Genomic DNA, 22,947 nt, shown 5'->3' on the forward strand with positions numbered 1-22,947 from the left:
GAGGGTACATCCTTTGTGCTACAAGTAGAGCGTACATCTACTTGACTTGTAATACTGAGAACAAGAGATAGTACATCTCTTGTGGATCAATTCAAGTGGAGCGTACATCCACTTGGTTGTTCAAAGAGAATAAGGGATGATACATCCCTTGTGGATCTTTGCTTGTAAAGGATTTTACAAGGTTATTGGAAATCTCAAGAACCGATGGTGCTTGGGGACTAGATGTAGGCACAGGTTGTTGCCGAACTAGTATAAATCTTATGTTTGTCTTCTTCTTCCCTCTACACTCCTGATCTTTCCGTTGTGTACTTTTTATTTTCGCTTTAATTTTGTCTAAGTTATTGTTTCTGTTCTTTACTTTCTCATAATTTAGTAGTAAAACCTAATTGAATCTACTAACATTAAGAAGGATAAATTTTTAATTAGTCAAGACACATTAATAATTAATTCAACCCCCTTCTTAATTATTCCGATGTCACTTGATCCAACAAATATGCATTTTAATTTTTTATTAATGAAAGTAATAAAATTTTATATGCTTTTAAATATTAAATTTTGTGATAATTTCTTTTTATTTTACAAATCTAATAACTAATTAAATTAATTTACTATATAAAATATTTAATAGTTTTGTATACATTAATTATATATTAGATTTAAGATTATTGCATAGTCAACTTTATTTTTATACGTAAACATAAAAATATAGATAAAAGAAAACTACCGTTTCTTTACAACAGTCATAATTGCAATTTTGTTAATAATTTTGAATCTAAAATTATGTGTGAAGTAAATAATGAAAGAGAGTTGAAATTGAAACTTTTGATTTGGCCGTATTACCATTTGGTCTTATTGCTTCCAACAAACACGACTATTAATTAATTAATACATTTAAAAAAATTGGTTAAAGAAAATTGTTGTTCTTCTTAAATCTCGGTCTTCATTTTATTCTTAGCGAGAAAGGAACGAAAAAGAAAGAAAAGTAGCATAGTAATTTTGATGAACGATTTTTCCAGCCTTGTAGCATAGTAATTTTGATGAACGATTTTTCCAGCCTTGTTGGCACATCGCATATAATGCACTCGTGAGTCATGACTCTTTCCCTCTCTCACTTCGCCATTGCTTTCTCTCGTTTCATTTCATGTAAACCAAATTGAACTGTCACTGAGATCTCTCTCTCTCTCTCTTCTATTCATTGCCACTCAACCTCCCACTTTTTTTTTTTTTTTTAGACAGACAGACACACCAATGTTATTGTAACTCAGACACTTCATTGCTGTCACAAAGGTTGCCTTTTTATTTTTATTTTTATCTCCACTTTTTTTTTTTTTGAATTTCTCAGCTTAGTTTCTGGGGTGCGTCCATATCCTCATTTTCTGGTCAATGCAAGTGTAACGATGTACCTGCAAATGGGTGTTTGGTTCTTTAAAGTTTGTGAATTTTGTGGATCTTATGTTTGATGCTTGAAGCTTTTTCATTCCTGGGTCTGTGTTTATCTTTTCCCTTCATCATTCTTGTGTTTTTGATCAATTTGACTAATGGGTCTGATGATTCCATCCTTCTTTGCCCTTTTATGTTTGAAGACTATTTTTCAGCTTTCAAGAACAATCATGACACCTTTTCTCTTTCGTTTTGAGCTTGGATTCTCACATACCAGCAAGGCTCTGTTATTTATTTTTATATTGTGTGCTCTTTTGACTTATGTTTGGATCTTTGTGTTATGCAGTGAAAGAACTTGAAGGAGAAATAAGAGCCAAATTTGTTGGTTTGATTGAGGTAAATTGATATATGATAATCTGAAAGGAAAATGATCACTGATGTGCCCCCATCTATGACTCAAAACGGTAGGTCAAGCAGATATTCCTTTGGCTCAAGCAATGGCAATGGTGATACCCCTGCACAAAATGGCTCTGCTGTTATCAATGTTGATGATTATGATAGTGATAGCTCCAATTTTGCACCATCGTGAGTATCATCCTTTCTTTTGGAGATGTTAAAAATTTGATTTTTTTTCCCTTCAAAATGATGATGGACATTTAGTTTTAGAAACTTTATTTATTTGGCTTAAATCTAGTATATTTACTTTTTCAATTATAGGGTATTACAATCTCATATCACAATCTTCTCCAGTAGATTGTAAAGTATATTTGATCTAAAAAAGTGATGTTTCAAATCGCGAAGAAATTTTACTTGTTAACCTGTAAATCTTATTTTCCTTCCTTAATACGGTTCTACAACATTCAAATAATACTTTTAAAGTTATAACTCACACTTGCTTGAAACTTTATATCAACTCTTGGAAGTTTCACCTCTAGGCAAGCATTTATCCACTTTCATTGTATGCATTCAAAACATTATGCATGAATTCTGTTCCTATTGACAATGATCAATCTTACTCTTTGCAACATTTTTTTTTTGCCTTTTCCCCTTGAACTGTGTGGCTAATTTTATGTCAAGCAATGCAATTTTCTGTTTTTCCATGTGCAACATTATCCATTTTGTAACTTGGTAATGATTTGTTTGTTGCAGCACGCCATCAACTATGTCAATGGCTGTTCCAGCAGAACTAGGTGGAGCTGTACCCTTGATCAACAGATTCCAGGTGAGAAAATTTATGTTTTAATCTAGACATAAATATAATTCTTCAAATCTTATTGTTTCCCTGTTACTTTTGTGTCTCAATGATTTGTCTGACTAATTACCTGGACTAATTAATGATGGTTTTATGTTGTTTGCTTTTGAGCACAAACATTTGATATGACCACGTTTCTGTTTATGTTGTTTGTTGTAGGTGGATGGATTTTTAAAATTAATGCAGAAACAAATTCAATCTGCTGGGAAACATGGATTTTTTTCTAAAAGATCTGTAGGTCCCCAAGTTCGAGAAAAAGTTACATTTGAGGACATGTTGAGTTTTCAAAAGGTAATCAGATCAAATACCAGTTATTTTCAAAATATGTGGTATGAAGAGCTAACTCACCAATTTTTGTAGGATCCAATTCCAACATCATTGCTCAAGTTAAATGTTGATTTTGTAAGTAGGGCAACAAAATTATTCCAAATAATTTTGAAATATATGGGAATTGATCCATCTGATCGTGTAACTCCAATAAGCTTAGATGAACGAGTTGAGCTTGTAGGGAAACTGTACAAGCAAAGTTTGAAACGACCAGAACTCCGAGATGAACTTTTTGTTCAGATATCAAAGCAAACAAGAAATAACCCTGAGAGGTATGCAACATTTAGATTCAGTATTGAGTGTCATGTTTCATCATTTTTGGCCTTTAATCATTGCAGCTATATCCACTGTGTTTTTTGCACTAGTGATTGATATGTGTCTCTCAAAAATAGGCAATACTTGATTAAAGCATGGGAGCTCATGTATTTGTGTGCATCCTCAATGTCTCCCAGTAAAGATATTAGCAGTTATCTATCAGAATACATTCATAACATAGCAAATGGTGTGGCTACTGATTCTGAGATTCAAGTCCTTGCATTAAATACATTAAATGCTTTGAAACATTCTGTCAAGGCTGGTCCCAGACATATAATTCCTGGGCGTGAGGAGATTGAAGCTCTGTTGACTGGGAGAAAGCTTACAACTATAGTGTTCTTCCTAGATGAAACTTTTGAAGAAATTACGTATGACATGTCAACCACAGTTGCCAATGCTGTTGAGGTTCTTGAGTCCCTTATATACTTCTCTTTGCATTTTCATGCTTTCCTAACTGATGTGAATGTTTTTTAAAAAAAGAGAAAATAGACTGTGGACAGTGTAAATCGATTTTACTTTGTCAACCAATCACAAACCATCTTGTATGGTACGCTTGTCAACTTTTAAAATAATTATCTTAAAAGCCATACTAATGGTTATTTATGATTGGTTGACATTGTAAATGTTTTTACACCAACAATGCATAGCCATATACTTTTCTATTTAAGGCTTTGGTCGCTTTAAATCAACAACTTGAAATGTGACATTAATTCTTGTATGTCTATTTGCATTTGCATGCATTTCTAACTGATATCAATATATATGAAATATTATGGAAGATTGAAAATTGAAGAATGTGAAATAGATATAAGACTTCTGAATAATGGTTTAATGAAAGTGATTAGAGAAAATATTTTGTCTATGGACAGAATTTATTCAATCTAATGAAGGGAATCCGTATGCATCCTATTCCAAACCTTTTCTATTCAAGACTTTCAGTTGCTTTAAATGAAAAACTGAATAAATGTTCACGGCTTGAGCCAGCAAAAGCGTATTAGATTTTAGATGAGTATTACTAGACTTATAACAATACCTTCATGTTGACACTTAAGGTTCAAGTTTCATAAGGGTGGTGGAAGAGCATCCAGTAAATCTTTGATTTCCCGCTTTCTCTAAACTTCAAATGAAGGACTCATGGATTCAATCAGCAGTTGTTTTTTAGTGAGGTTTATATTATCAAGAATGGTATCATTCAATAAAATGAATAAAAGCCTGCCAATGATTATTACTTATTACTTTTCTCTTCCTTACTATTTTACATTAATGTTTGCATTCAATAAGATAGACAAAAGCTATAGGCTAGTGTTTATTACTTCTCTGCATCTTACAAGTCCTTCTATGGACATGATACTTAATTGCACCATTAAAATAAACAAATAGCCATTCTTCTCTTTTGTTGAAATAAATAAAACTAAATTGTATGTGACTATATTTTTACTTTTTAGGAAACTAACTATTTTGATGAACAAATAGCCATTCTGCTCTGTTTTTCGCATCACCTTACTGCTTTGTTGTCTTATACATAGGCAGATTACTTTTCTAACATAATCTCATCATCTGTATTCTGCTAAATTGCAGTTCTGTTCTTAAACTTGTTTGATAAACAGAACAATGTATTTGGTTAATTAAGTTAATTTTCTTAAAAGGATGCTATATGGTGTTTGTTTGTTTACTTATGTTTGAAGTTCTTCATACCTCAAACACTTGTGTTTATACTTTATACTACGAAGTTTATATCCTTTTATTCCTTACCTCCAGGAACTTGCAGGGCTCATTAAACTGTCAACTTACTCCAGCTTTAGTCTATTTGAATGTCGTAAAGTTGTTACTGGCTCCAAAGCACCTGATCTTGGGAATGGCATGTCTTTTTTCCTCTCCTTGTTTTTGTTATATTATAATCAAGCTGTAGTTAATTGTCTGACAGCTCCTTTTATTGTTACTAAGAGGAGTACATTGGGTTAGATGCAAACAAATATATTGGGGATCTCCTGGCAGAATTTAAAGCTGCAAAGGATCGGAGTAAAGGAGAAATCTTGCACTGTAAACTGATATTCAAGAAAAAGTTATTTCGTGAGTCAGATGAAGCTGTGACAGAGCCTATGTTTGTGCAATTATCTTATGTACAGGTATGCCTTTTCATTATGAAACCTTACATATGATGACAAGTATATCTAGTTAATGCACAAAGCTGTAATTACCTTCAATTTATAGATGTGTTATGAACCTTAGCGTAGGATTGAGTTGTGGGCCTAGACATGCAAGACTTCTTTCGACCTATAGTGAAAGCAAGAAGCAGACTTGCCCTTGACAGAGCCCCTCCTAAACTAACACAAGTTTTCTGAATATTTCTTCTTATTTCATTTCCATCAACTATCAAGTCTACCCTTTAAATAGGCTACAAAAATATCCTAACTAGTATCCCAAAAATAAAGAGAATACTAATAGATAGGATCATAACTAACAATTATCGTAATTGATCTAATTGATAAAACAAAAATAAGATATCCCTAATTATTAAGATCTTATCTAAAAATTACCCTAATTAATAAAATGAGAAAAGATAAAGAAATAAGACAACTAAAGAATTCAAGATTAGATATGATAATCCTAATTTGTGACCATATCATTTTTGTTGATACTGGATGTGTTGGTACAGATGCAACATGATTATATTTTGGGAAATTACCCTGTTGGAAGGGATGATGCTGCTCAGCTTTCTGCCTTACAAATCTTAGCTGAGATTGGATTTCTTAGCACACCAGAATCATGCATGTAAGTGGCTTTTAGTGTTCATTTGTTATTAACTACTTCATAACAGTGTTTAGTGCTATTTTAAATTTTATCCTAGTGAATGAACTTGTTAATTTCTATTTTCTATATCCTTGTGACACTGACGGGTTATGCTGTATTTCTCAGTGACTGGAATTCACTTCTGGAGCGTTTCCTGCCCAGACAAATTTCAATGACACGAGCAAAACGGGAATGGGAGTATGACATTCTTTCTCGTTATCGTTCATTGGTATGAGAAGACTATCTATATATTTGTCTTTGACCTTCAATTAGTGACAATTATGAGAAATTTAATTTTTAATTTGTATTTTTAATTGTACTTAATCTTTGTTGTACACATAGCTTTAGTCATTTTTCACTTTTGTCTTAGTTTTAAATATAAAAATTCATATTTGCTTCTAGCCTATACTTTATAGTAAATGAAATATACTGCTGGGTTTCTTTGTATTTTTTTTCCTCCCCTTCCATAATATTTTTTTTATCTCTTTAATTAGGAGAATCTGACAAAAGATGATGCGCGACAACAATTTCTGCGTATATTGAGAGCACTTCCTTATGGAAATTCTGTTTTCTTCAATGTTCGCAAGATTGATGATCCTATTGGACTCTTACCTGGCCGGATAATTTTGGGAATTAATAAAAGAGGGGTATGACTAAACAAAAAAATAACTAGTTAAACTAAACATTATATAGTTTACTATTACAATTATTAAAAAATGAACTGTGCTTTTAATTGTGTTTTTTCTTGATCAATTGGCTATAGATTCATTTTTTCCGTCCAGTTCCTAAGGAATATTTGCACTCAGCTGAGTTGAGAGACATAATGCAATTTGGAAGCAGCAATACTGCAGTCTTTTTTAAAATGCGAGTTGCAGGTGTTCTCCACATATTCCAGTTTGAAACCAAGCAGGTATAATACCTTTGTTGATGTTGCACAAACTTTCTTTGGAATTATTTTGTCACACTGGTATTTTATCTCTTGGTTGTAGGGAGAAGAAATTTGTGTAGCTCTTCAGACACACATAAATGATGTAATGCTGCGTCGCTATTCGAAAGCAAGATCAGCTGCTGGTGGTGGTAGTGGTTCTCTGAATGGAGACATTTCTAATAATTCTAAAACTCCTAATATGGAATTATATGAGAAGCGTGTTCAAGAATTGTCAAAACATATTGAAGAATCTAAAAAAAATGCTGATCAAGTAAGTCTGAACTTCTAGTATATAATATATTATGCAGGTTGTACCAAATTAAACTATTAAACCTAGAGAACAGTTTCTTTGGCTTGTTGCATATTAAATCAAACCTAAGACTTATTTGCTTCCCTTTGGCTAGTCAAAGTTGAGGTTTGAACTAGTTGCCTTTGGGTAAAGATAAAGAGGCTTGCATCTGCTTAAAGTTATCAATACAAACTATATCATATTGGATGTCTAATACATGCTTTTGAGTTAATAGTTACAATCCTAAATTTTATTGAATAGTTGCTTGAAGAATTACGTGTGAAGCAAAAACAAGAAGAGAAAATGCAAGAAGAATTGGATGACTTGAAAGAATCCTTAAAAGCCAATAAACAAAATTTGGATGCCGTTACAAGTGACCGTGATAGTCTTGTATCATTATGCAATGAAAAAGATAAGGAACTACAGGTAAAGATCAATGAGTTTTTTTACCTCTACATTATTGGTCGACTTGTCTTAGTGATCGTACAATCTAACAGGCTGCTATTCTAGACAAAAGGAATATGGAATCTAGGATGGCCAAGTTAAATAATGCGGTGATAGAGAACACTGCCAAAAAGGATCTTGCTAATGCTGGAAATAGACAAGTAAGATACTCCATGAAATTGTTATTCACGCATTCAATATCATCTTGTTGATTATATTGTGGATTTTATTTTTCGATGTATAAACAATGAGCTTTGCATGGTACCAATAGGTGACTCAAAAGCTTGAAGATGAGCTAAAAGTTTGTAAATATGAGCTGCTATCAGCCAACGAAACTATCGAAAGCTTGAAGAGTGAAAAATTGATTTTGGAACAGAAGTTATCTGCACTTGAAAAGAGGAATGCTGGAGAGGTAATATAAAAAATTGAAAATCACTATTTAAAATTAAAAAAACAATCAATTTAAGATGACGGTGGTTGTTAAAATACCAGATTAGTTCCCTTAAGTGGAAACTTGAGCAAGAACGCAAAGTTGTGAAGTCTGAAGCGTACGAGCTTGAAAGAAGGCTAGAAGGGTGTAGGCAAGAATTATTGACTGCTAAGGCTATCATTTCAGTCAAGGACTCTGAATTTGATGCATTGCAGAATAATTTGAAGGAGCTAGAAGAATTGAGAGAAATGAAAGAGGTATTAATACTTATATTTCATTATTTTAACTGCTTCAACTGTATAGTAGCCAAATAGTTTTTTATGTTTTCTTTATTTTCACTTTATTGTGAATTTAAAACATGAATGTGTTTTATGATTTAGGATATCGATAGAAAGAATGAACAGACAGCTGCCATACTGAAAATACAAGGGGCTCAATTAGCTGAAATGGAATCACTTTATAAGGAAGAACAGGTTTTAAGGAAGCGCTATTTTAATGTAATAGAAGGTGGATGATCAAAACTCTTTATTTTTGGAATCCAGTCTATGTGAATGTGTTGACATCATATATAACTGGTCACATATTCAACCTTGGAACTTGTTTTTCTTTCAGACATGAAGGGCAAGATCAGAGTTTACTGTCGACTAAGACCTCTTAGTGAAAAAGAGATTGTTGAGAAAGAAAGAGAAGTTCTTACTGCAGTTGATGAATTTACTGTTGAATACCCATGGAAAGATGAAAAACTGAAGCAGTACATATATGACCGAGTTTTTGATGCTAATGCAACTCAAGAAAGCGTATTTGAGGATACAAAGGCAAGTCATAAATTGTATTTATTTCTTGCTTATGGAAACATATATAACTTACACTCATTACCAATTTCTCGTGTATTTGCAATGCAGTATTTGGTGCAATCTGCTGTAGATGGTTATAATGTTTGCATATTTGCTTATGGTCAAACTGGATCTGGAAAGACATTTACAATCTATGGATCGGACATCAACCCTGGGCTTACTCCTCGTGCAATTGCAGAACTTTTCAGAATTTTAAGAAGAGATAATAACAAGTATTCTTTTTCCTTGAAGGTAACATATCTAAAATGGAGATAAATAAATTTTCATTTCTCTTTTCTCGTTTAAAATTATGTCATTAGATCAATGTACATAAAGTATTCAACAGGTAAATTATTGAAGAATTAAGTTTGAATACATTGTTGCTGTAGAAAAGTTTACATTGTTCTTTTTCCATTTTCTTTTTTGTCTTAGAGTTCTGCAAATGTTAAAAGTTTTGCAAAACTTGCTTATCTTTTTTTGATTTCTCGTGTCAATGATGCAGGCATACATGGTGGAGTTGTATCAGGATACCCTTATAGATCTGTTGTTACCAAAGAATGGAAAGCCTTTAAAATTGGATATCAAGAAGGATTCAACGGTAATTATCCTTGTTGTCATTCCTAATTTCAATGTGTAAATATTTTATTACTTAAATGAAAAGCATTTCTAACTGGATATTAAGAAGGATTTAAAAGTGTGTATTGGTATGCTTAGTTTTGATTTCTTAGTCAGAAAATGTACCGACCTTAAGTTGTGATAAATTTTCATATTCCACTATGCAATGATTTCTAACAATTGAGTTAGGGTGCTTTTTCACCCTTGTGGATACCTTTCAAAATAAGCTGAGAATTATTGAACTTAAAACTGTACAAAATTATAGAATTATACATCATATACTCAGCAACAATCATAATTGTTCTATTTTTAATTTTTGATGTTAGGGAATGGTAGTTGTGGAAAATGTGACAGTTATGTCTATTTCTACAATTGAAGAATTGAATAGTATAATACAAAGAGGATCTGAACGGCGACATATATCAGGAACCCAAATGAATGATGAAAGTTCAAGATCTCATCTCATTCTATCAATTGTAATTGAAAGTACCAACCTTCAAAGTCAGTCAGTTGCAAAAGGAAAGGTATATTTTAGATTTTTTCCTTTAACAGCAATAATATATCCTCTTTTAAGAATTGGGCTAGAAAAAGTAGAAGACAGATGGAAAGAGATGAACTTTATTCAAATACACTTCTCCATTATTCTAAATCGAGAGGGGAGATGGAAATGAATGAAAGTTGAAAACCAAAACAACCAAGAGATGTTTTGTTTTTTTATTTTATTTTAAAAACTACAAAAGAGACTTTTAAAACAATTTTCAAAAACTAATCTTATGAAATAAGTTTTTCTGTTTTGTTTTTTAAAAACACAGGGTAGTTTTAAAAAATAGGAAACAAACATGCCTTAATCTCCATAATCATATTCTGGAATTTCTACCTCCTGATTAACTAAGCTAGTAATCAGGGAAAAATGTTTCTTCATTGTTAAGCAACAATGTGGAACATTGATTGTTTCTTGAGCTCGTGGTGCGTGCTTATTTTATCTTGGATTCAATATGCAGCTAAGTTTTGTGGATCTTGCTGGTTCAGAAAGAGTGAAAAAGTCAGGTTCTACCGGGAGTCAGCTTAAGGAAGCTCAGAGCATTAACAAGTCATTATCAGCACTTGGAGATGTTATTAGCTCTTTGTCTTCTGGTGGTCAACACACACCATACAGGAATCACAAATTAACCATGTTAATGAGTGATTCACTTGGTGGTAATGCCAAAACTCTCATGTTTGTGAATGTTTCTCCCGCAGAATCAAATTTGGATGAGACAAATAACTCTCTCATGTATGTTCTTTCTTATTTTCTTTCATTATTAATGTTGAGATTTCACATCAACTAGCGATATAACCAATGTGTCTTTGTAGGGATTACATTGACCTTATCTTTTTTATGTGAGATCTAAACAATTGACTTGAAAGTGTCTCTCTTGTTCTAACATCATTCATCTTTGTTATTTAGGTATGCCTCACGAGTGAGATCCATTGTGAATGACCCCAACAAAAATGTTTCCTCAAAAGAGGTAGCACGGCTGAAGAAGTTGGTTGCATATTGGAAACAACAAGCTGGTAGAACACTTGAGTATGATGATTTAGAAGAAATTCAAGATGAAAGACCAACTAAAGAGAATGGTAATGGCAATAGGTAAAAGAGGAGTTCACAAATAGCTACCAAGATATTGGATTTATCATAGGGGCTCTATTTTCTTTTTGGAATGTTTAATGATCATTTTCCATAATCAAATTGTATATCTTTTTAGAGGGATCTAGGCTCTATAGTTGAATCTAATGTATATAGTATTAATCCTTTCGATTCACACACATTCAAGTATATTCATTATTCTATATGAATATTTCTTACCTTCAAAATGCACGAGTTTTGCTAAAGATTGAATACCAAGGAACTCAAACACACACAACTGATACAAGTGTATTCATTTGTTTTTTATTCATTATTCTATATGAACATTTCCTACCTCTAAAATACTTAGATTTTGTTAAAGATTGAATACCTAAAACTCCAACAATTGAATTTAATGTTTCTAAATACATTTAATCAAGAATAAATTACTGACATTAATATTATTTATATATAATTAAATATTAATTTTGATAATTTTAATATTAGGTAATAATATTGGGAGTTTAATGTTTATACATTAATAGTGTAAAAAGTTTTACATTTTCATTCGATCACAAATTATTATTTGAATTATTTTAAGATAATTATTTTAAAAATCAATAAACTTATCATATATGCTAGGTTGTGATTGGATGACTAAGTAAATTTTTTTACATTGTTAGTGTATAACATTTTTTCTCATATTCTATTTATGATACATTTTTATTTTAAATTTATAATTAATGATAGAATTTAAATAATAATTTATTATATATATATATATATATATATATATATATATATATATATATATATATATAAGTAAACTTCACTTATGTAACACCCTAAAGAATATTACCTTTTGCCTTCTTACATTACTAAATTTTGTAAACTTATAACATAGAAGTATTAGAGTTAACTACGCGGAAACTAAAACTTAAACATGTATAACATAAATAGGTTTTAAAAAAAGCTCTTGACACTTATGTGTCTTACAAAAATCAGGGTACATACAAGATGAACAAAGTTCCCATACATTGGGAGTTACAAAACTATTCTAATCTTCCTCCAATCAAGTAACTCCAAGCTCCAAGTTCCAAGCTTTTCCCATGAGGTATCCATTTGCTAACTGGTAAAAAAAAAATGAAAACTAAAAGGAATGAGACATAATGTCTCAGTGAGTGCTCTAAGGACTCCATCCATGTTGATTCTTCATTCTAGACACCCTTTTCTTAACACTCATGCCTTCTCCTTTTCTTTTCTCAAGCACTCTATCAACTATTATCCCATCAATCATTATCATATCTATCTCATTGGACTATACCTTAAACTTCAATTAGACACCTAGAGTTAATTACCTTGGCTAACTCTAAGGCCATTAGTGTCATATGACACATCAATATCATTATGTTATTTTTTACAACTCACTTGAATCTCAGTTCATTGACTTCAAAATATGTACAACCTCTTCTTTTTCTAACTACCTAATTAAGGCTCACATAATCTCTCTATTAAACATATTTCCTTTCTACAAGTCAATTGCATAAGAACCCTAAGTTAGACCCATCCATAAGCATAGCATAAGCAAATTTCAATCAAGGAAAAGAGAAATAAAACTAGGTATTATATACTTCAAAAACAAGACATAGAATAACTGACAATTTATAATCCAACTCATTTCATAAAAAGTTATCTTATACATGTACATCAATATATATCAACAAATGATAATATCATAGATCAATCACCAAATGTCATCATGTGAATTCAAACACCAGCTATCAAAAGTTTCCATCATCATCCAATCATCAGAATTTATCATAACATATGACTTAAACAACATCATCAATAAATTCCATACTTTTATCAACATTATCCCATATAAAAATCAATCCTCAAATTTCTTACCAGGCTCAATCATCACAACTTTCACATACCAAAAGCCAACTAGGCCACTATCATCACAACTGACATACACTAGCAGCCAACTAGGCTACCTTAAACTCAAACATTGAGTCTATTCCATGGAATTTCAACACGATATGAGCGGTTTCCCATGAGTCGTATCCCATGACATGGTACTCACACTTCGACCATTCAAGGAATCGCTTGAGCTGACCTTATGAAGAAAATGTGATTTTATCGAATATAGATAGGTGAAGGTATTGACTTACCTTTGTAGGTTTACAAGATCATACATCTATATGGATTTGTCCACTTGTTTATTCTATAGGCCAATTCCCATTAGCCACCACAAAAACCTCCAACATTAGGTTGAAAGCCCATCTAGCACCTTTAACTTACGTGCTTACTCATATGTCTATGCACCAACTGTACACACATTGTATATCGATGACATTAGTACATTTATGTGCACCCACCGTGTACTAGCAGCAATAATAGTATATTTTGGTGCACTGACTGTGTAATAATGGCAACAACAATACATTTTTGTGCACACACCATGTACCAACAACAACAACAAAAATAACAATGACACCAACTCATTGAATATATCTAGGGACAATTCCAACATCAAGTCCACACTCACATTATACATCTAATCAATAACATGCTATATTTAGATAATTTATTCAGGGTTTTCTTCTCAAGATATAAAATTTCAATAATCATCCAACCATCTCAACAATAAAGTACTTATCTTATAGATAAATCTACTACATTTATTTCAACATTTATAAGATTCATTATTATCTACATTCATCTTTGAAATAAAATATCTAAAACAAAAGAATAATCCTCATAAAAGTAACTTTACTCCTTCTTTGTAGTTCATAAAACAATTATATACCCATTTGGAATCGATATGGAAACTCTAAAAAAAGTACTTAAGGTAAAAACATTGTCTTTAAAATTTGTCTTAGCAACAAATTTCCACTTAGCCAAATTTCTTCAGACTTTCATTCTGCCACAAATTTGTCTTAGCCACAAACTATTGCTTAGCCAAATTTCTCTAGACTTCAATTTTGCCACAAATGTCGCTTAAACACAAACTGTTGCTTAGCCAAATTTCTCTAGACTTCTTTTTGGCCACAAATTGCCGATTAGCCAAATTTCTCTAGACTTCTTTTGTGCCTAAAATTTGGCTTAGTCACAAATTGTTGCTTAGCCAAACAATAACTCATGAATCCAAGCTTCAAACACCATTAATGACTACCCAACCTTCCAAACTCACAATAAACACAAATGATCATCACTAATGCTTCCTAACACTAAACCCCCAACATAAGACCTCTTTATCTAAGAAAAATACCTCAAAATCATCATCCTTCCTAAACCATATGAATAGTGTGTAAAAATGGAAAAAGGAAGGATCAAGGAAATCTATCAATGAAATACTGAAGGGAAAGGAAAAAGGGGAAGCACTCATGTCTCGGAACATGCCAGAATGAGCTTTGGGCACTCAGTCTCCAATTCTTTACTCCTTCTCCTTCTCTTTTCTTCTCACCTCTTCTCTTCTTTCTTTCTTTCTATCTCCTCTTAAACATATGTATGTGTGGGGGCTTTTGTGGGCCTTGGCATGCCTTGGGCCTTGGTTCCCCATTTGGGTCATGTTATTCTATTCTCATCAATTTCTAATATGAGATTACTATCATTAAGACTATCACATCGAAGGTCTCTGTATTATATATTACTAATGTCCATAAATTAGGGATGTTGCAACTTGAACCTTTGAGAGCCGTCGGATTAAAATTTTAACTTTATAATGGCCATTGATCTAATTCAATAACATAACCTTCATTTTAACATTTTTCAGTCATCGAATTAAAAATTTGCAATAGTTGTTGTTATGATTCAATGTGATTTAAAGTTAATGGAGGATTATTGATTTTTAAAACTTAATCTTTTATATTTTTTTATAAAAGATAATTATGATTTACTATTTTTATTAAATAAAAATAGAGAAAATTACTAAAATAAGAGATAATGTACTTCAAAATAACATCCATTCTCACTTCTCCATTGGTATTGATGATGATAATAATAATAATAATAATAATAATAATAATAATAATAATAATAATAATAATAATAATAATAATAATAATAATAATAATAATAATAATAATAATAATAATAATAATAATATAATTTTAATTATGCTAAATGTGAGTCTTCAATTTATGATACAATGAAATTAATCAATTGAAATCTTCAATAATATCACATAATTAAAATAAAATTTTTAAAAATCATGAATTTTTTAAAAAGTAATTAACAATTATATATATTTAATAAAAAATACACTATTTCAAAAAAATTAAAATAAATTTTAATTTTAATAATAAATGCATTTAAAAATTACTACATACTAACAATATATCAGCAATAAATAAAATAAACAGACACATTTTAATAATTATATAGTATTATATATTTATATTTATTATTTTTAGATTCTTTTTTATTTCACACTTTTCATATCAGAAAAATAGACTTCAATATGAAAAATAAATGTTTGATGATGCTTTTCTCTTTTACTTCATATTGATTATGTGAGTGAAATCATATAAGTGTAAAATTTATTCAGCATTATTATGATTTTTTTTTTCTTTCAAACCATTGATATGATTATGTGCTATAAATTTATACTCATATCTTTAATGATTTTAGAGTTAATTTAATTATTTTATATTTTTTTTCTTTTTTCTTATTTAAATATTAATAAATATGAAATATATAATTTATAAGAAAATATTTGATAAATTACTTAACTAAACTATAATATTTAATATATTTTATTTTATAATGATAGCCTTGCAAAAATATAATTAATATGCTTAATTTTAAAAAATAAACATATTATTAAAAAATTCTATTTACTATGAATTGTTTATAATAAATTATAAACCGGTAATGAATTTATTTAGTAAAATATTTTATGACACAGTTCAACAATTTCAGTTTAAAGAATTATAAATTTATATTTACTTGTTTGAATGTATACATTTATAAGTATTATATCACTATTATTACTTGAAGAAATAACAGATCACGATAAATTTCATCTGATTTCACCTTGAAGACGGTTCAATTAAAAATATAATTAATATTTTTATTTAATTTTAATGTAATTATATTTAATATGATGTTAAATATTTAAAAAATGATATATATATATATATATTTTAAATAATACCAAATATAAATAATAATAAGTATAAATTTAAAAATATATAATTTTATTAAACTCGCGCATCACATGGTATAAGATCTAGTATTAGTCATTCTATATGAATATTTTTTACCTTCAAAAGTGTTTACTAAAAATTGACTACCAAAACATGCAATTTTCCTTTTTTTACGAGTTCTTAAATAGGAACTGCATTTCCTTAATCCCGTACATTCTTTTTAATTGATATAAGAATTAATACTTTATATTATTTAATAATTTTATAGAATAAATTTTTAATTTCCTTATCTGTTTATTTACAATTATTTATCATTTAAATTGTGTTGAATTTTATAAAAAATAAAGATGAATCATAATATAATAAAATATTTGATATATATCGTATTAAATTAAATATATATAAAAGAAGTATTAAATAATTTAAAATTAATGTTTATTTAATAAAACATGTTTATTTTAAACATCTTATGGAGTGTGTTTTGCTGGTTGAGGGAGATTGCCAGCCTAAAGAGGTTTTATGTAAGTATTAACATATTTCTTTTTGAATATGATGAATCCATGCAAAGACATTATGAAGTGGGGATACTGAACTGATCATTGGACCAAAGAAGTAAGCATGTCTCCTTAATTTGCTAAATTGTAATTTTGATGATTCTATTCTATTTTCTTTTTTAAATTATCGACAAAATATATAACCGAAAGGTTGTAAGCTAACGTCAAAATAATTGATTTTTTTTTTTTAAGTTCTGCCTGAAGACCATGTGATCTGTTCAGTTTTCCAAGCATTATCATAAATATGAAAAACACTTAAGAGTTCCCTAAAGATAAGAAAAAACACAAGACCAAAATGGGTATTGTAACATAGGGACTTTAATATGAACTATTGTTGGGTACATTTTATTTGATATAGTTTGATACACTTAGGTGATTACATTTAGAATACGCTCATTGGATCCCTGACACCCCCACAATGCTGGGATGTTACATTTTTATGCAACTACAAAGGCTCACATTTTTTTTTTTTTTGTGCGCGATGACATGAAAAAAATAAAATAAAGATAGACCAATTCTTAATTCTTTTCCCCTTTATAATTGTTAATCTTAATGTATTAGGATGCATACAATATTGCACTTACACTTGTGACGATATATATATATATATATATATATATATATATATATATATATATATATATATATATATATATATATTCCCTAAATGGGGAACAACATTAAGTATACAATGATTTAGATATGTACCATATTTTTCTCATGTTCATTTGATTTATTTATTTGAAAAAAAAACCATGAATAAGGCAGTTGAAGATGAAGCTGTGGATATGAATTTGCAAGATATCGAATATTAAACCAAGAATATTAGGTAAATTAATCAACTTTCTTTTTCTAAACATTTGTTTTCGTTCATCTCTTAATTTCACTTTTGAAGCTTTTTCTTGTGTCCTTGTTGAGATGAATGTATTGTTGGTGAGATGATGATGTGTTTGTGAATGTGTGCTTGTATTGGAGCCGTCCCATTGTGTGGAAAGGAGTAGTTAGTTATGTACTTCGTGAATATTTTTGTTGAAAATGATATACTTTCACCACTAAAAAATTACTTTTTTACGATGCGCATTCTAAGACGGCTTAGAATGTCACGCGGTAACAGTTTTGTAATTAAGAAGAATTTTTTTTATGACACATTCTAAGACGATTTTATGGAACCGCCTTAGAATGTACTAGGGGGAATGATAACGACGACGGGTTTATATGTAAAAACGTCGTTGTTTTCAACCCATTTAGGTTGGACCTGACTTATAATAAAACAACAGTGGATACTATCTCTCACGTTCTCGTCCTCTCACACCACATCACACGCTTCACCCACACAAACAACAAAACCCTATTTTTTTCTATTTCCACACTCTCTCTGTCTATCTCTCTCAATCAATGCCATTTTGTTTTTCTCCAAAATCCCTAAACTCTTTGTCGTCTGTTTTCTCTTTGAACCGCATTCGCACAATTGCCTATACCACTGCTATGTTGAGGCAATTATTGAAACGGTTGCATCTTGGTATCCTCGTCAATCACTTGCCAATACCGCTTCTAGGGTTAGTTTCTTCCCCTCTCTTTCTTTCGCTTTCTAATTCCCTAAAATTTCCCCTCTTTCTATAACCCTAGCTTCGGGAGGATTTTTCCCCCTCACGTGCATGTCTTTTTAGGGCTTCTTTTCTCTCGACGCGTTTTTTCGGGGTTCCACACTGCCTTTTTTAATTTTTTTTAATTTTGGGCATTGCTTTGATTCTTGGTCGTGAACTGTTTGATGGTTTGATTTTTAGAGTTGTACCATTGTCTCCGTAGTTGTGCTTTTGGTGTGGGGATCGATTTCTTTTCGAGATTTTTACCCTGTGTTGATGGTGTGACTCAAATTTGTGAGGTTTTATGTGAATCCATCTTTTTTTTTTCTATAAATAATGGTATGATTTTATATTGATAGATCTATACAACATTAACTTATTTTTCTAATATTTAATCTACATTTATTATTTTTCCTGAAGCTTCACGGTTCGTCAAAGATCACCTCTTCCAGCACCTAATGAGTGAGTCTTTTTTAGTTTCTTTGGTTGTTCCTGGTTTCTAAATTTGTTTATTTGTTTTTGGCCTTTTTTTTGTTTTGTGTGTGTTGTTATTTGTTATTTTTATAATCGTGTAGATTGTGCCTTGTTGTTGTTATTTGGAGTGGTCTTTTGGCTTATATGGTCTTGGCCCTGTCTGGTTTTGGTTTTATCGTTGGTTTGTTTTTATTGCTTGCTATTGTGACTGCAAGAAACTGATTAGGTAAAGTTCTCTTTGCCTTCTGATGCTTTTTTCTTTTGATTCTTTGAATGATATTTTTTGTTTATTTGGAAAGAGTGAGGGATGGAACAGAAACATGAACCTGAAATTCAAAGGAACCAAATTTTGATTGATCCAAAGGATTGTATGCTAATGTTTTTATAATTGTGTGTTTGAAATGGAAAAAGTAACTTATCCATTTAAGATGATAAAAAAATTGGCATACATATTGTGTGATCTAAGACACATGCCACAAATTGATTTATCTGTCAATTTAGGACTGGCGTGGTCTATGAATTTCCATAGTTCGTTTTCTTATTCTTAAATTTGTGAGTTAATTGATTTTAGTTTCTGGAGCTAATTTGATTGGTGCATAACTCTGAGTTAACATGCATAACAACATAAATATGCTTATCTGACCTGCAATATCTTTGCATCAACTTGGTTCTTTTTTTCATTTTTCCTAATGCTATTTTATCATGTGCGAAGTTGGTACTGCATTGGTTTAAGAAATTATGGAAGTTTATGTGGAACCTGGTTACATGGATTGCTCAGATAATGGAACTATCTCTGAAGAAATTCTCAGAGGTGTTGTTTCTGCTACAGAGGATGGGTTTATGAAACTTGTTCATAGGAGTTATATGATAAAGCCTTTGATTATTGCATCAATTGGTTCCTGTTGCCTGGTTGGTGTTATCTGGAAAGGGACTCTATATATCGCCAATCTTGGAGACTCCTGTGCCATTGTTGGTTCTTTAGGTATGTATTGATCTACTTTTGGTAAAAAAAAAAGGGCAAATGAACATAATGAATAAAATTATTTTCAAATAATGAAGCTTTTACTTAATTTGTCTCTCCAAAAACCTCTTGTATCCATACATAGATCCAATCATCTTTCGACCACTGCCCACTGCCTATTATCTCCATTTTTAGATGTAAAGGAAATACTATTGACTGCTATATGTTATTGTTTTATTGTTCACTTGTTTAGTGTATGCATGCAACTTATAGGGAATAATGTGTATGATTTTATTGATCTATTATGTTAGCACTTTATTTATATTATTTCATTATATGCTGTGTTAGATTCTTTATATTCTATTTTCAGATTAAGCTAACTACACAAGAGGAGGTTGCACTGGAGCTTCGTGCTAGTCAGGTGAACTTTTTTATGTTATATATAAAAAACATGTAATTAATTTTATTTTATGTTATATTATTATCTCTAAAATACCTTTGATTTAATTATTCATAGGAGTTACTTGCTTCCTTCTTTTTTGGTGCTTCCTATTAATAAGTAGTATTCTTTTCTTTACTTAATCAATTAAAATGTTGTTAATTATTAATTAAAATGCACACAATCACTTAAAGTTTTAAGAAGAAAATTTTAAGTACTTTTTATGTTTTTCTTTAGTTTAACTTAAAATTTTACTTTACCAACTTGCACAATCACTGAAAGGTTACATAATCACTAGAAATCAACAAACTAGAGCTCTTACTAGATAACTCCATATCTAAAGTTGTTGAGACTTGGCTCTCAAGTTCCTCTTAGTTTATCATTCTCGACTTGCATTACTTTCCAGTGGCTTCCTCTGCTTGTATTTTACACACCTCTATTTCCATTGCTTTGTGAATTCGTGCTATAGGGTTTCCGTTTAGGCAGTTTGGCTTCGATAAGTTTCTAACCTTCCTCTTGTTCCTTTGATTTTTGTTCTCTTGCTTTTTATTTGCTGATATAATATCGAGAGTAGAGATGATCTCCTTCTAACCCTCATAAGATACTACCTTTTTTCTCAACCAAGGTAGTTGTTTGCATTAGCAACTCAATTTATGTTCATCTCTCTAATTTTTCCAATTAAAGAGAAGAGCACATTTTTATCTCTCACAACACACACAGACAAAAGATCATATGCATAGAAATATATATAGATATAATTCAGGAAATTAAAAAAAAGCCTTAATTAGTTATATAATTACATAAAATTAAGCATATATAGTGTTTTGCTTGTCTCCAGTTATATATATGGATGTTCTTATATAATTTACTTCCATATGCTAATTACTTTACATTAGCAAGTCCTATCACTGCTACAAAAAGGACCTTCTACATCGGTTCTAAGGTTGTTTTAATGACAATTTTGAACCGTCTTAGTAGCCAGTGTCGTAAAAAGTTAAAATTTTTTACAACGGTTCCTGAAAAATCATCTTAAAAGATCTACACATTCTAAGACGGTTGCTTTTATGAGAATCGTCTTAGAATGTGTAGTTTTTCTAAGATGGTTTTTTAGGAACTGTCATAGAATGTTTATATTCTAAGACGATTCTCTAAAAAACCGTCTTAAAATATATTTCTTTTTCTTTAAAAAATATATTGAGTATTCTAAAAGAACCGTCTTAGAATGTATTTTTTTAAAAAATAAATATATTAAAAAAATTGAAATGTTTTAGAAAACTCACCACCCTTTCTAGGTACTTTTTATTGACGTCATATTTCTGCCTAGATGCTTTGCAATGAATAAAAAATTATTAAAATACAACACTTATTTTAAAAAAGAAATAGCTACTGTTATCGGAAAAGAAACTAGTTACCTATTTTGGGGTTTCTCTAGCAAAAGGTTTTAATGCTTTCATGGTCACAATCCAAGGTGATATTGTTGTGCCTTGTGTAATTTTAAGCAAAACATGAGAAATTAAGCAAAACTGACTTAGGCATCAATAAAGGTAAAATCACAGCCTTCAAATCTTATTGCTCTAAAAGTCTAAACTCCTAGTCCTAACACATAGTAAAAACTTAATTCCTAACACATCGTAGCAACTCAAAGGGGTCATATTATATATATATATATATATATATATATAAAGGAGAATTAACTTAAGGTTATCTTTGTTATCCTACATATATAACTTTGACCACCAAGAATCCATTTCTCTCTAACAAGAATAATTTGGTAAAGATAAATATATAAAAAAGGATACAAATGTTCATTGAATATGTAGTGATAATGACATATAAAAAAGTATTATACGACAAACTAGAATTAAATCATCCAACCTTCACATGGAAAATGACATACAAAAAAAAAAACAATTGCTATTGAATTGATGTGTTTTCCTTTTCATTATGGAGAGTGAGTATCCCACTAGTAAGGACATTCAGGAAACCCAAATACAGTTATTACGTACAGGTGCGTTAAGCAACTACACTACATGCTAAGATCAATGGTTTAGTTAGGTTTTTTTTTTAGATATTCACCCCTAAATGACTTGACATGGAAAAAAATTAAATTAAGTAAAATAATTAATCATAAATAGGTAGATTAATTGATATAAGATTATTTTAATTTAACCAAATTTAAAATTGTATTAAATATAAAAGGGAAAAAATTGCATGATAATCTTATCAAAATTAAATAAAAAATTGTTTCCAGCAAAAGATATTGTAACTTTTATAAAAATAAATAAAGAAATCTTATTATTATTTTTTTCAAAAAAAAAGATTCTTTTTTTTATGATGACTAGGCAGAATATACTTAACTAAGAATGTATATTTTTTTTTTCGAAAAACAAAACATATGCTTTTATAAAAAAATTGCATGATAATCTTATCAAAATTAACTAAGAATGTTTATATTCCAATGAGAATATACTTAAACATCAGTTCAATTAAAATTTTTATTTGAATTAGTGTTTAGAAAAATGCTAAAAGTTATTAAAAAAATTATTTATCAAATAATTAAATACATTTTTTAGT

General features: G+C 30.1%; 1 protein-coding gene across 1 annotated transcript; it reads left to right on the plus strand.

Moving 5' to 3' along the window:
* Window positions 1–1,100: 1,100 nt before the first annotated feature.
* LOC114390600 (kinesin-like protein KIN-14I) lies at window positions 1,101–11,507 on the plus strand. Its single transcript, XM_028351398.1, has 24 exons — window positions 1,101–1,287; window positions 1,727–1,965; window positions 2,530–2,602; window positions 2,792–2,923; window positions 2,993–3,231; window positions 3,352–3,679; window positions 5,033–5,132; window positions 5,219–5,400; window positions 5,931–6,046; window positions 6,191–6,293; window positions 6,559–6,711; window positions 6,828–6,974; window positions 7,054–7,263; window positions 7,543–7,707; window positions 7,779–7,886; window positions 7,997–8,137; window positions 8,218–8,412; window positions 8,536–8,662; window positions 8,768–8,970; window positions 9,058–9,240; window positions 9,491–9,586; window positions 9,930–10,127; window positions 10,605–10,876; window positions 11,051–11,507. The coding sequence occupies exons 2-24, from the start codon at window positions 1,808–1,810 to the stop codon at window positions 11,235–11,237; spliced, it is 3,816 nt and encodes a 1,271-aa protein (XP_028207199.1). The 5' UTR covers window positions 1,101–1,287; window positions 1,727–1,807; the 3' UTR covers window positions 11,238–11,507.
* Window positions 11,508–22,947: the final 11,440 nt, after the last annotated feature.

The sequence above is a fragment of the Glycine soja genome, chromosome 16, assembly GCF_004193775.1.
Source record: "Glycine soja cultivar W05 chromosome 16, ASM419377v2, whole genome shotgun sequence".
Taxonomy (NCBI): Eukaryota; Viridiplantae; Streptophyta; class Magnoliopsida; order Fabales; family Fabaceae; genus Glycine; species Glycine soja.